The following is a 14,887-nucleotide window of genomic DNA, read 5'->3' as shown; positions in this document are numbered from 1 at the left end:
AACTTTTATACCCTTCTAATATATTCAGTGGTAAATGTCTATTAGCTTTAAAGCAATCACGCCCTCCTTATAAGTGCTGACAGGCGTTTGGCAGGTTGCCATAAATATTATGATGAGTCATCTGTAGTGATGAGCTCCAAGTCTGAGGGATAGAAAAAGCCTCTTTTCCACCACCCTAAACTTTAGCTCTCTTTACAGCTATGAATCAAATAAAATCTCTAGCTTGGCATCTGCAAAACAATACTATTACTTTTGAAACTGAATGAATATGTTGAAAAAATTAAAATGTTAATGTAATTGTTTATCTGGAATGGATATGAATAACTCTGGGCCCAGCTGTAGGTACAGAAAAATGACAGCTACAGAAAAGATAAAGAAAGGTGAGATAGTTGTAAATATGCCTGTTTTAGGTTTTCTGAAAATTTTATTTTTTTTAATGCCAGCTTTAAAGCTGAATGGTTTTTATACAAAACAAACTGTGATAGCAAAAAAGCCTCCTTATTAAAAACTTTAAATAATTTAAGTAATTTGTCTACAGAGATTTTATTGCTGTTCTTATAAAAACTTCACTCCTTCAGAATTAAATGAACCAACAAGACGCATCAATTTACAATTACAGAAAACGTGTTAAAGAAAGATTTTAGGAATCATCCATTTCCTAAATTCATCCAATTTGTCATCAAATCAAAACAATGGATTTTAAATGCAAGTTTGATGCAAAGTAAATAAATAAATAAATAAATAAATAAATAAATGCAAGTTTCAACTTGTTTGTTTTGAATGAGCCTTGGCTCATTCTAATAATCCAGTCAGTTATTTTTATGTCTATGTGGTTAAAATATTTACAGTACTTGTGATTGCATTTAGGTCTACTCCTTTGCATCTTAATTCTAGCATTACATTTGAATGGCATCTAAGCTGTTAGCTGTAAATGGAACCTTAGAGTATAAACCTTAGAAAAGAAGCCCAAAAATGAAATAAATATGTTCTTTTCTACCACAAGAGTTAAATTTAACAAGAAAACTAACATACATTTGAACTTCTAGTTTGTAATAATACTTGCACCAGGGGGCTGTTATCTGTCTCACTCATGTTTAGAACTACAAAGTACTCATAAAACGTTTAACTAAAGTTATCTTCATATATCTGCACATTTTCAACACAATACATCATTGTATATAATACGCAATGATTTATACTATATTCATCTAATAGCTTTATTGCTGCAGAAAGCAAAGTATATTATACCCAGTCTCGATTCCAAAGGACAGCTTTCTTTGTACTTGGTGTTTAGGAAAGACGTCTTAAAATCCCACAGGGATAAACTGTCTAACCATCCCTCCCAGGCTTCTTATCAGTCTGGCTTTCTTGTCTGTTTCAAATGTTAGAATAACAGATTTAATAGCTCTATAAAGACAGACACAGGAAATGAAGGGGGAGTCAGGAAAGCCGATTAATGTGATCTATTAACGGATTTAGCTTTGACCTTTAGAAGAACAAACTTTTCTGGATATTGACCCATCCATTTTCTTGCATGTTTGGAGCTGATTGTGTCCCATAAAGGCAAGCAGAGCATGCTGCTTTGCTTTCTGACTGGAGCGAAATGTGCTTTTCGATTTGCATCAATGTTATTCTGTCTTTTCTTCTTATCATATCTGTTTCCCGACTTCTACCCTTTAGGTTTTTTTTTTTTTACTTGTATAGCTGCTTTTATCTTCAACTTTCATGACATAAACTGTGTGATGGAAATGGTCTGTTTCATTTGTACGTGTAAGGTCGCATTTTTAATCTCTGAGTAACAAATTTTGACTGGAATGAGGAGAAATTTCTATTTCAGGAAGTCGGGGTAACATGACCATACTGTCATAACTGAAGGTGACTCTGGACGAGAGCAACTACAGAGGCAGGTTGTAGGTTAAGAGGTTTATTGAAAAAACAAGATAGTGGATGTGAACTGGAAGCTGTATGGTCTGGTCAGGTTCTTCTGGGCTTCTGCAGAAAAGATGAGACTGGTGACACATACCCTTCTTGAATTCAAGATGTCAGTAACTCATAAAAGCACTTGGAAAACTTTTAATGTTGACTTTTAATTTGATGTTAGACACAACAGATTAGTTGCTGATTGTAAAGGCAGAAAATGGCTGAACAGGCTGGTAACAGGCTGAATATGTTGACAGGCTTAAGGAAGAACATGATAGCTAGACAAGAAAACCTGAAAAGAGATGGCAGGATGAGCACAGAAACACAAGAAAACCTCATGGAGGCAAGGAGACAATCTGAGGTAGACTGACTGAGAGAGGCAGGTATTGATAGGCAGAGTAACAGCTGGGAAAAATGAGGGTGATTAGGAGTAAGAGAAGTGCATCTGCTTACTCTAATTAACAGAGTGGAAAACAGCCAGCCAGCCAAAAAAAATCCAAACAAACTGCATAACAGTTTCTGTCATTGTTATAGTTGTAACAATAGCTGTAGTGGCGAAATGCTAACAATGAGGAATACAAGTGTCCACAACTGGAAATTTTGAATGCATTTATCTCACAGCATTTGTGGGCAATTCCAGTTCCTGAGGGCTGGTATCCGGCAACTTTTTGGTATGCCTTTGGTTCAACACACCTGAATCAAGTAATTCAAAGATTGAAAGGACTCTGGAGGAAACACTGCAGAGGTAGCTCAGCCATTTCATTTAGGTGTGTTAGACAAAGGGTGAATCTATAAGTTGCAGGATACCAGCCATCGGGAACTGGAATTCCCGAATCCCTGCCTTAGAGCTCATCACTCTGACTTCTTAGTTCGGAAGCTGATGCAATGCACCATAATATACAGCAGGGGTGGGCGATTCCAGTTCCCGAGGCCCAGTATCCTGCAACTTTTAGATTTAGTTTCTGCAATCCTTTCCTCCAGAGTCCTCTCAATCATCTAATTACTTGATTCAGGTGTGTTGGACCAAGGACACCTCTAAAGGTTGCAGGATACCGGCCCTCAGTAAACTAGCATTGCTCAACCCTGATATACAGAATAAAAATCCTATCCTTTTGTGGAAGTTTCATTCTCTACATGCAGGGGGCATACCTACATGAAGCATTCAGTGCAACGTCCCTGCATCTGATTGATTAATAGTCATTCTTTTTAATTTCTCTACAGGCCCCGGAAAGTCTTTTGGAATCTCTTGAGACCCATCTCAACACCTTGGAGGGGAAGAAGCCGTAAGTAGTTCAATACATCTAATAAGCTCTGCTCTTGTTTTATGAGCCCTCTCTTTCAAGATTCCCAAAACATTTTTGATCTTCTTTTTGCTATATCTTCCTACCTTAACCGACATCAGGGAAGACAAGTGAGTATATTATTAATGTGAAAAGGTGTTTAAAACCATCATCATCATTTGGATCATTAGTCACACTCCCTTGCAAAATACCCGTGGACCTGGAAACTTTTCAAATTTGCTCATCTCACACCCATCTTTTTTGGTGGGTTTCACTGGGATTGTGTGTGAAGCCCAATAAATGTTGGTAAAGTAAAGCAAAAAAGGCTTTACATTCAATCTGTGTGGAGTTAGGCAGCTGAGGCAAAGGCAATTCTTGCAAGAAAAACACAGATCTATTTTACATCTGCAGAAGGAGAGGAAAAAGCTCTGACTGGGGCAAGCTCAGTACATACATTTGTACAACAACTCCCAGTACACACACACACACTCTCCCAAGGGAAACCAACCCACCCCTGCATACAAAAAACTTTCTCACACATGACCATTTGGCGGGAAAAAAAACTTCAGTTCATCATGAACATACATAGTTGTCTTTCGTTCGCCATGAGGGAGGATAAGGAAACTTTAAACACTTGTCTTTTATCACTCCTAGCCTTCCTTTCACCCCAATAAGGCCGAGGAAAAACAGGTTTTCACATCCGACATACCTGATGAAAATTCCAGTGCAGCAAACCTAGCCTCTAGATTAGAAGCTACCCAATAGGTAAAGAAAAACCCACCTATAAGAAATTTGATTGCAGATCTACATGTAGCTGATCTAACTGCACAGGAGACATGGTTGACCTTACTATCTCTCAGTAATAAGGGTCCGGTTTTAAGCATTAGTATTCTGCATGGTTTCCTTGTGCACCTGTGGGTTTTCTCTTGCTACGCTAGCTTTCCCACACAATAAATTGACTTTTTGGTCATTGCTCTAAATTACTGTAGGTATAAGTCGGCACATGTAATTGATTGTTGTGTTAAATGGCGATGGACTGGTCACCTGTTCCAGGTGTAACCAGTCTCTCAGCTGAAAATGACTGGACAAGGCTCTTCCTGAGGGTTGAACATCACAAGAAGGACTCATCAATCAATCATGTTCACAGGAAGAACCTATGAGAAGTATTCTAGAGACCTAGAAGTTTGATCCTCCTCTAAAAATAAGAAGGAAGCCCCCTTCTTATGTTTCTTATGTTTAAAAAATCTTTGTTATTTCAATGTTATAAAATGAGAAGACTTCAAAGGGTGTCAACATTTTTGTTCTTAAAGTCAACTTTCAGTGGTTCCATAGTAATGGCATCTGAACATAGCATTCATTTGTTTTATTGTAGATGCATTTCTATGGAAGTATTGTCGTCACATATTTAATCATCCTGTAAAATGTATTACAAAGAGTAGTGCTGTTCTTTGCTTTTTATCCTCCTAACTACCCTATTTTAATTCACCAATCAGTCCAAACAGTTAAAATGTTATTTTTGCATGTTATCTGAGAATTTCACTTTGATTTTTTTCTGTCAATGAAAACAGTATCCAGGGCTTAGATGCTGTTAGTACCCATCCAGCATGGGGCGAACGTCAACGTATTAATATGAACGTTTGTCAATGTTTTAAACCTGACTGCACTAAGTGATAGATACTCTGCTGCCTTAAAAACAGCCTTTATGACAGATATACATCACTAAACTCTAACTTTTGTACCATCATTGTCTTGCAGATCACCCACTAAGGTAAGAATTGCTCCTTAATTATTGTTTAAGACAGTTAGAATCAAAATTCAGCTGGAATGAGATCTTAAAGCAACACATTTCATGTTAGTAGTTCTTTATGCAGATTGGAAGTGATTTGCTGCTATTGGGAAGCTATTGACTTCCATCAGACTCTATAACTATTATTTACCATCTATTGTTGCACTTACTCTGCGCCAGGATGCAACAGCCAACAACAGTACTCCTGCAGCTGCTGCACCACCTGCCAAACCTGCTCCTCCTGCCGCAGCCGGCGGGCCACCGGCTCGACCTGCAAAACCCCCCCCACCTTCCGTCACTCCCACCGCGCCGGCCCCTGCCCCCACCATCACCAGCAAGTAGGAGTCACTCAACAACACTGTAAAGGTTGTATGGCTATTTTATCAGAAATAAACTCTATAACATCCCTTTCTTCTCTCCGACACAATGTTCAGCGCTCTTGACGACGGGTTTCTTTTGGATCTTGACCCCATGTCGTCCTCCTCAGCAGTGGGTGCAGCAGCAACATCCTCGATGACGGGCTGGGGAGGTGAGATCTCTTTATACCAGATAGACCGCTATCTCACACTGAATTTAGAGGCCATTTGTAAAAATATTTTCATATTTCCTATCACAGAAAACTAAAAAGCAAAATGAACCAGGCTCTCTAGCCTAAGCAATGCTTTGTGATGCTCATGAAATTAATGAAAGTTTGTTGTACCACAAGAAGTCAGACTTTCTTTTTGTAGACACATTTATAGATTTAATTTGACATTTTCTTTATGAAACAGTTCTGCTGTTTCTGTTTTTTATGCAATCGTGTTTTATAACATTAAATTGTTGCACCCTATTTACACTGTTGCTGATCATTTCAGGAGGATAGTGAGATGCAATGACATTCCAGCTTTGCCTCACAACAGTTTGATCTCTGTAGCACACTGTTTGAGCACAAGCTAACTCTGTAAAAATGAAATCTAATTAACTTTTTTTTAAGTAAGACAGTTTGCTAATGGAACTAGTTTATTTACTTTTAAAAAAGGAGAAAAAAACTAATTAACTTATTTCAAATTGATACTATCAAATGATCTTATTCTAAGGACAAATTAGTCATTCCATTTGCAGATCAACTTAATTACCTGCTCACATTAAGGGCAAACAAAGTTTAAGAAATGTTTACTTACTCTTACATCATTTCTGCAGTGAACTTACTGACTTTTTTTGACATTGTGAACATTTTTCATACAAAATCGGACTGCAAAAATTAAACAAGTAAAATTTTCTTAAAATAAGTATAATAAAATAATAAAATAATAAAATAAGTTTATTTTTCCTTGATTTAAGGATGGAAGTAAATCAATCTGCCTGTGGAATAAGCTAAATCAGTTTTAAAATAAGAAAAAAAATCGGTTCCATTATCTCATTTTCCAGTGCAAAGTGACAATGTAAAAAACATGTAATAATTTATTGAAAATAAGTTCAAATTAATTAATAAAATTATTAATTTGATGAGCAAAAGTCCCCATTACATTGGCAGATCATCTTCTCAGATTAAGGCAAAAAAAACATTTGACACTGACTTATTTGTGGATCAGTTTTTGCAGTGTGGCCTGGTTCTTGTGACATAACTCTAATGCCAACACTTTGGTACTGACACAGTAAAACATGCTACAGTAGCAGCCATTCAAAATGGCCCTTACCAGTCAAACGGAAGCCGAATGGTGGCCCACTTCAAGCCACTGGCCTTCCCCTGGGCGTGCATTGTTTTACTCTGACTCCACCCTTTCACTGAATTACAGGGTCTGACTAGGAGATGATGCTTCTCTTTAGCTCTTAATGTCCTCAAATCATGACAGAATGTACCGGTACAAAGATTGATGTTCGAAAAGGCATTGTAGGGGATCAGGCAAGGACCCATAAAGGAAAGTGGGAAAATTTTGAATGGCTACTACTATATGACACACTTTTTAAAACTATGAGCTTGATGTTCCACAAAATCCTCTTTAGTTCCCCATTTGTATCTCTGTTTTCCAGTAGCCCAGCTAAGATTGCAGGAGAAGAAACAGTTGGAAAGCAGGTTTTGCAATAAAAGATCTTAATGTGTGCTGTCACAGTGTCAGAAATTGTTTTCTTTACACTAATGTTCCTCTATGAATCAAAACCTCTAGACTGATAATATGAGCTTCACAAAGACAGAAAAGGTCTTAAACTAAATGAGTTTTCTTTCTCAGGTCAATATCGATCTGTGTGCAATGCTGTTATTTTAGTCACACTTGGGTTTTGCTGCTTGCTCTGCAGGGTAAAGCTCATGATTTTCCTCTTTGAGAATTTTTTCATTCACTTATTTACCATTTCTTTTTTTTTTTTTTCTTGCTGTGTTGTAGATCTCTTGGCAGAGGGTGAGTATTGTATTTCCAGTAATGGTACCACAGATTTTTCAGGTTAATTCTTTATTTTCTCTTTTGAAGTTTGTCTTTACGGCCAGTGGTTGATCTCTTCTCTAACTATTTTACCAAACTTTGCACACTAACTTTTAACCTTCATTCACTTCAAATGAGTTGTTTCTCTTCTATTTTCTTACCCCTCCTTTTTCTATCTGTCTGTTGGGGGGATGTGACTGGGTCTGGCGATTGGACTATGGGGTGCAATCACATAGCTGCCCCAGCTGCTACCAATGGGGCACCTCAAGCTCTTGCAGCAGATGGAAAGTCAGCTAATGCAGCTGCAGCAGGCGCTGCTGCCCCTGCTGCCATTGCCGCACCTGCAGCTGCCGCACCTGCAGCCGCTAAAGTTGCTGCTCCTGCAGCCGCTAAAGTCGCTGCTCCTCCAGCTGCAAAAGTCGCTGCTCCTGCAGCCGCTTCTGCTACCACTGCTGCTGCAGCTGCACCGGTGGCGCCGCCCACATCACTGCCTATCTCTGCTCCTGCTCCTGCTGCCGCCTCAGCCGCTGACATCGACCTTTTTGGAGGTCAGTGTAGCACTGGGTATAGCCCAGCATGGCTTTAAACAACATTATGGAGTCATACAGTGTTATGCAGTCGTGGTAAAATACAAATGTGTCCTTTTAATTCACTTTTTTTTAATCTTATTTTTTAATAATTTTTGCTTGGTGCTATTATACAATCAGTAATTTCAGCAACTTTTTAGTATTTGATAAAGATGAAAAACAGGTTCTATTATAGATAAACAGCAAAAGCACTCAAACATGAAAGTAACTGCACTTTGTATGACTTGATGAGTCTCTCACATTACCCCATTCTTTACACCTCACTGCTTTAATGCCCAAGTTTTGATGCCGTCAAAATGAAGGGTATTACACCTGACTCTAGAGCAGACTTGTTTTTGACAGCTAACATAGATTCAGTCTTCGGGACGAAAACTGTTATTAGTTTTAGTCACATTTTAGTCACTACTATATGTGATAGTTTTAAAACTCCAAAAATTTGTAGTCTAGTTTTAGTCAGTTTTATGTTGCGCCTGGAAAAAAAAGTGAACCTTTACAATTTCGAATAACAACCAGATTATTTACCACACTGACAGTTCTAGCGTAGATGCAGTTCATCATTGCTGTTGGGCAGAAAAATTATTTCTAGAATTCAAATAAACTATTTTATGAGTTAATGCCCTACTTTATACAAAAGTTGTGAAAATAGCAGCTCTACTGTAGTTCAAGACATTATTTCAGTTAATTTATCTCACAAGCTAATAAAATTTACAATAAAGGAATAGTTTTAGACAAGGTTTCCATCCCAAAGCAAACACTTCCTAATTTACTATGAATAATGCATTCCACACAGATGAACCAATCATCATTATTTCAAAATAGCATTTTAGTCTTTATCCAAAAATTAACAGTATGCAAGTAAATATATGTTTTGGACATAATTCAGTGATTCCTTTTTGTAGAAATGAAAGGTTTTGTGTTACCTCTTGTGAGCTGAAAGAAATAAATTCCTGATAGTTAAACAAAGGATTTTTCACACTTGACAGAGGATGATCAGCCACATATAGTTTATTAAGTAGTGAGAACAGTAAGAACCATCAGTGTGGAGCATAAAGCGCAGGCTCTGAGCTAAACGCACACAAGGATGGATTTCTGCACAAGCACAGCTGGAAGAGCAGAGCTGCGTGCCAGGAGGGCAGCATGACCGAACCGGACGCAGCAGCATGGTTGATACTGCTTAGATTGTCTAACAGATTACAGCACAATGATGCACTTTAAACATCTGACCNAAAGCGCAGGCTCTGAGCTAAACGCACACAAGGATGGATTTCTGCACAAGCACAGCTGGAAGAGCAGAGCTGCGTGCCAGGAGGGCAGCATGACCGAACCGGACGCAGCAGCATGGTTGATACTGCTTAGATTGTCTAACAGATTACAGCACAATGATGCACTTTAAACATCTGACCGACCACCCACTAACTTTTTTATTTAGTGTCATCTCGTTGATGAAAACTCACACCCATGAGTCATATTTTTGTCATCAAAGATCCACGGTTAGCTTGTTAGTTTGCGTTATGAAAAGAAGGAGCGTCCAAGGAATCATTTTATCATCGTTGACAAAAACAACACTGCTCTAGAATGAAAAAAAACATGGCGGATCAGCGCCTGGTGCCCTGATCCAGTGGCTGAAAACCAAGTCCAAACCAACACACCTTCAACACCTCCTGCAAAATTTGTAAAAGATTTTTCAAATAAGGGTAGTTGTCATCAATTTGAGCAGGTAGCATTATCTGGCAATGGAAATAGTATTACTGACCTTGAAATTACATGTTATTTTAAACATAAATAATCTTATTCCATTGGCAGATTTTCTGATTTACCAGTTCAAATCAAGGGAAAATATACTTATTCTATAATAATTTAGTTGTATTTAATTTTTTGCAGTGAGGTGTTTGTGCTGATAAGCTGCTTTAGGTTTTCTGCTATAAGACTGAGCATTTCTAGTCTAATTTGTTACACTCACCAAAAAACAATTTACCCAAATGTGAAGAATTTTGTAATTTTTATTACATAACAAATTCTGATTTCCTTTTAATATCTATTTGAGCACACACCTATTGAAAAAACATATATGATGCATAGCAATTTCCATAATAAAGATTATATCAGAAATACATAATCATCAGTTTTATGTATTTAGTATTAATGAAATATAATTACTCCAAATTAATACTAATGAGTACTAATACAAATTGATACCCATTTCTTTCAAGTACATGAAGTTTATTCTTTGAATTGCATAAATAACTAACTTAATAAGTAACTGGGTTATTATGTCATTAAAAAAATAAAGTTTGTGTTTTTAAAACTCATTAGTATTTATTTTAAGTAAACATGATTATTTCTACATCCAAAAACCTCACAATTATGTAGCTTGAATAATCTATATCAAAGTAATGAATATGCATCAAGAAAGGTCTGTTTAATAGGGTTTTTAATGTCAGATCTATCTAAAAAAAAAAAAAAAAGAATGGGAATTTTCATGTTGCTGTATTCTTATTTTATTATTTCACTTTAATTTAAAAACTTTCCCTAATGGAGATCTAGTACTAAAACATTGCAAATAAATGTCTTCTCAAGCAAGTTGGACCGTGTGCAGGAGTCCTTTTAAAAGTTTTATTTTTCTTCTAAACTTTAATATTGCTGATTTAAACCATTAAAACCATTGAGCTGTTGGGTTATTTACAGTTTCTCTCATGATAAAATGACCCAACTTGTTTATAAATATGCTGACACCTTCACTATTTGGAAAACTGGAAACTTTATTTACAATCACACTGAAGAATTTAAGACTATGGACAATTGAGGGAGACCTTGATAAGCCATAACTAAGGTCACTGCTGACATCTCTTCTTCATGGCATACAGCTCTAAACCAAACAGCACACTGGTCACATTAGCAGATAAACAGTCCATCTTTCTGTTTACTTTCTATATTTTATATAGGCAGAGATAGGTTTAGCTGATTTAATTGAGGTTTCAGAGGTAAAAAAACTCAGGAACAAAATGGGAAACCCAAAAAAACCAGGAGATACCAGGGAGCAAGAACTAGAAAGGGCAAAAGCATTTAGGCAACAAAGCAACAAGAAAACAGCAATTAGGAACTGCAGAGGTGGAGTATATATGGGGAACAGAACAAAGAATGGACTAATGAGCNCCCAAAAAAACCAGGAGATACCAGGGAGCAAGAACTAGAAAATGCAAAAGCATTTAAGCAACAAAGCAACAAGAAAACAGCAATTAGGAACTGCAGAGGTGGAGTATATATGGGGAACAGAACAAAGAATGGACTAATGAGCCGATATGGAGCAGGTGTGGATAGAAGTAACTAGAAGGGAGCCAAGGAGGCAACAGAGAGTAACAAAAATCACAGGACTGTTTAAATATAACTAGAAAACAACTATAATGAGACAAACTGAAAAAGAAACAATTACCAAGAAAACATGATTACATAAATTAAAATTTAAATAAAAACTTAAAAAGTCCACAGAGGGCAGGATTATGAAACTTATTTTCCTTCAAATACGGTTAGATATCAGTCATTTGCAGCTATCTCAACAAAATCATTACTACGCCATTGTATAGCTAAAATAAACAAAAGAATTGATTAAAATGACTCTTCAGATTTAATTCCATTTTTGCTTTTTAGATTAGAACATTTTTAGGAAACTTAAAAAAAAAAACTTAAAGCAGACTGACATTCTGGCCTTTAACTCTACAGCAACTTAACCATAGATTGTGCCAGTCTGTAGATTACTGACATGATAAATTAAAGAAGTACATTTTCAAATTCTTTAAAAAAAACTTTGACAGAATCATGTAGGGGGTCATATAAAGCTGTGCTAAGAGACGTAGCAGTCTTTTCTGCTGCATCCTGTTGTGAGTTGGTTTACCCATCCTGGTTTTCTGTCAATGCTTGGAAAAAATCTGTTTACATGCAATTTAGCTTGAACAGGCCTCTAAATCTCTAAATGCAGACAAAACATTTGTTCTTTTTGCTCCATTCAATTAAAACTAACCCATTAATGTGTGACTTCTTTACTCTGGGCGTCTATTTAAATATAATTTTTATGCCACTTATCTGTTGGTATTCTAAGCTTTTTTAACATTTCTGAAATAATTCTATTCATATTAACTCACCAGAAGTTTTTTTTTTTTTCAAAATGCAAGAGCTGGAAGTTTCCGTCTGTTTTTATGTCTCACCTTTCCACAAAAAAAAAACAAAAACAAAAAAAACCCCCTAAGGCTTAATGACAACTGAAAAACGTTGCTTCTTTGTCAAAGAGAGACCATGATTTTTCCATCCCCTAACTTGACATCTTCTTGTCACACAGTCCCAGCAACTTGTGACAACTAGCTTCACCACTCAAGGTAGTGGGGCACAGGAAGCACTATGCAGCCCCCACCACCAACCTCCCTAAACTCATCATGTGATCGATGATGCAGTCCAATCAATCACTCTAATGAACCAGGCTGCATATTTCTTGTATTCTCAGCCTTTTTTTCCTGACACTGACCTCTCATTTTTTTTTTTCCTGTCCTGTTCATCTGTTGACTCATCTTCTGTTCTGTACGTCCATGTGTCTTGTTGTATGTCCCCGGGTGTTACCCTCTGCTTTTTTGCATCTGCAATACCCCTAGATGCGTTTGCACCTTCCCCAGGAGACGGTCCTGCTGCCGTGGCCGCGGGCCCCGCTGCTGATGCGTTTAGTGGATCTGGTGGGTCACAAAACGGCTTTCAGTGCGACTGTGTGGTGGTGTGGATGTTTGAGCATATATATGCGCGGATGTTTTGAGACTCCTTGCTCTTGATTTGCTAAAGCTGCCACTGCTTTCAAGGAGACAGTAGGACAAACCATTTCCACCAGGGCTACTGTCTCACCCCAAATCCTGCTAAAGCCCCAGTCATGGACCCTCTCCTCCTCCATCTCTCCTGCACCCCTTCTATTAAGTTAGCAGTAAACTTTTCTCCCAGAATGATAAATATTTTCATCATAATGAAAGCCATCCATCTTAGTATCACTAACAATGACAATATTAGATGGAAATGATGATGCTAATCATTGCTGAGCCAGTTTTTGTTTTTATGGTTTGAATAACTCCATAACTTTACTCTCTTTGACCTACAGTGCCGATAATTTTTTTTAAACCTGCAAGTGCAAACAAATAAAAAACATTCTTTTTTGCACACCCCTTTGAAGCTACTGAAAGATTAATAAATATACCATGCAACATGGTTAAATATTTACATTTCTGTGAAAAACTCTGGAAATCTGCTAGATGAATTTGTTGCAATGTGGAACGCAAAACCTTTTCATCTTGTTTCATGATTTTAGAATTTTGGATTCAGAGCTCTAAACTTTTTGGAGTCTCCAAAAATAACTTTCTGTCACAGTAATCCTTTGTCACTTTTAACACAAATGTCACCTGAAACACATATCCCTGTTATGTAATGCCCAATTAAGTGAAAAATAATCAGGCCGCTGTTAAAGAACTATTTATATATGATTACATTGATGACTGACTGCAGCGAATCTTTGTGTGAATCTCAAAATATTAATGTTTTCCTCATACTGTCCTTGGGTTATTGACAAATAATCAAAGACGTGTATAACCAGTAAATTTAGCTGTTGTGTCAATAAATCCAACAAGCGGGTTATTTTCCTTGGGTTTAGGAAAGGTTGAAGGGGTCATCTCCTCTTGCTAGGTATGACACCGTACAATATGGCAAATTACTACTTTGATCATGGAATAGCATACTTTGTAAATGACTATTTTTGTTTGCGCTATGCCACCAGAAATACTGTTAGCTTGTTACATAACTATGCACAACTTTGAGTCCAATTTTCAGTCTTTCCCTTGAAGTTTATATAAAAATAAAGTGATTAAAGGAAACTTTTTATAGTTAACAAGTAAAAGCAACTAAAGCAACAGCAGAAGCTATGTTTGTTTAAAATGCTATAAATATCCCATGCTAACTAGAAGAAATAAAATCGCAGTTTTTTGTTACAGACTTATTCTGCAACAGATACTATATATTTAGTTTTTGCCATACTTTTCACTTTGTTTTATTTAAGAACGCTGACAAAAAAAAAGAAAAAAAAAGAAAAATTGCAACAGCAAAAGCTTCAAGACTGTTGGGCACATTTTTCTGAGCTTTGCACAAAATGGATTCGTTTCGGCACTAGCTGTGCCCAGATCTGTTATTCTGGCTAAATGCTCTTGTGTTTCTAAACATGGTAGCTGCCACCACCATTGCTTTGGACTAGTAAGGATGTCTGTCAGGTTATAAGCTATACCCCGATTTCTTCACATATTATGCATAGCTTTTATTCCTAAATGACCTGGTTTAATTTCATTAGACCAGATATTTGGATCTTTAATTCTCGTGGTCTTACAATATCTTTGAGTTTCAGCAAAATTCAAGCAAGATGCAAGTGCAGTGGGGTTAGGGTTAGCAATGGTTGAGCTTCTGGATGGTTTTCCTATATTCAAAATACAGCACTATAATGCCATCAAATTGGTTTGTGGGTTTTTTGTCACCTCTCCAGTCAGATCTAAGAAGGATCATGGTGGTTACAAATTTGTTTGATTTACTAATGATTAAACCATATAAGTTTTTAGGATGTTCAGCTGTGTCTGCTTGAGCCCAGTCTGAACATAAAGCAAGTCTTACAGCCTCTGCAGACAGTTTCTTTGGTTTAATTACTTGGTCCCTACTCTGGCATCCACCTTCAACTTTGAGAATTATAGAGATAAGTCTGTTCCTTTATATAAAAAAACAACAACTTTTAACTGGGTGAATTTACAGCAGGTTGACTTCAGTTTAGTAGTAGAGGCAGCTAACAGGTTACCAGTAAAAACAGGATCAACCCGAGCTGAACTCTAAGCAAAGGCAAAGGCTGTAAAAACTTCTGTTCTA

General features: G+C 37.0%; 1 protein-coding gene across 6 annotated transcripts in view; it reads left to right on the top strand.

Annotated features, from left to right (window-relative positions):
- Positions 1-14,887, top strand: part of snap91 (synaptosome associated protein 91kDa) — an 82,769-nt gene that overhangs the window by 44,799 nt on the left and 23,083 nt on the right. For 5 of the 6 annotated variants that reach the window (XM_015388411.1, XM_015388410.1, XM_015388408.1 and 2 more), the window contains exons 10-17: positions 3,142-3,203; positions 3,323-3,331; positions 4,956-4,968; positions 5,167-5,324; positions 5,421-5,515; positions 7,347-7,361; positions 7,619-7,930; positions 12,607-12,684. In XM_015388411.1, coding sequence (XP_015243897.1) covers positions 3,142-3,203; positions 3,323-3,331; positions 4,956-4,968; positions 5,167-5,324; positions 5,421-5,515; positions 7,347-7,361; positions 7,619-7,930; positions 12,607-12,684 — 742 coding nt within the window. The remainder of the gene's footprint in view (positions 1-3,141; positions 3,204-3,322; positions 3,332-4,955; positions 4,969-5,166; positions 5,325-5,420; positions 5,516-7,346; positions 7,362-7,618; positions 7,931-12,606; positions 12,685-14,887) is intronic. The other variant, XM_015388409.1, reaches the window with a different exon arrangement.

The sequence above is a fragment of the Cyprinodon variegatus genome, unplaced genomic scaffold (genome assembly GCF_000732505.1).
Source record: "Cyprinodon variegatus isolate N-32 unplaced genomic scaffold, C_variegatus-1.0 Scaffold422, whole genome shotgun sequence".
Classification (NCBI taxonomy): Eukaryota; Metazoa; Chordata; class Actinopteri; order Cyprinodontiformes; family Cyprinodontidae; genus Cyprinodon; species Cyprinodon variegatus.
This window is presented reverse-complemented; position numbering and strand designations above follow the sequence as displayed.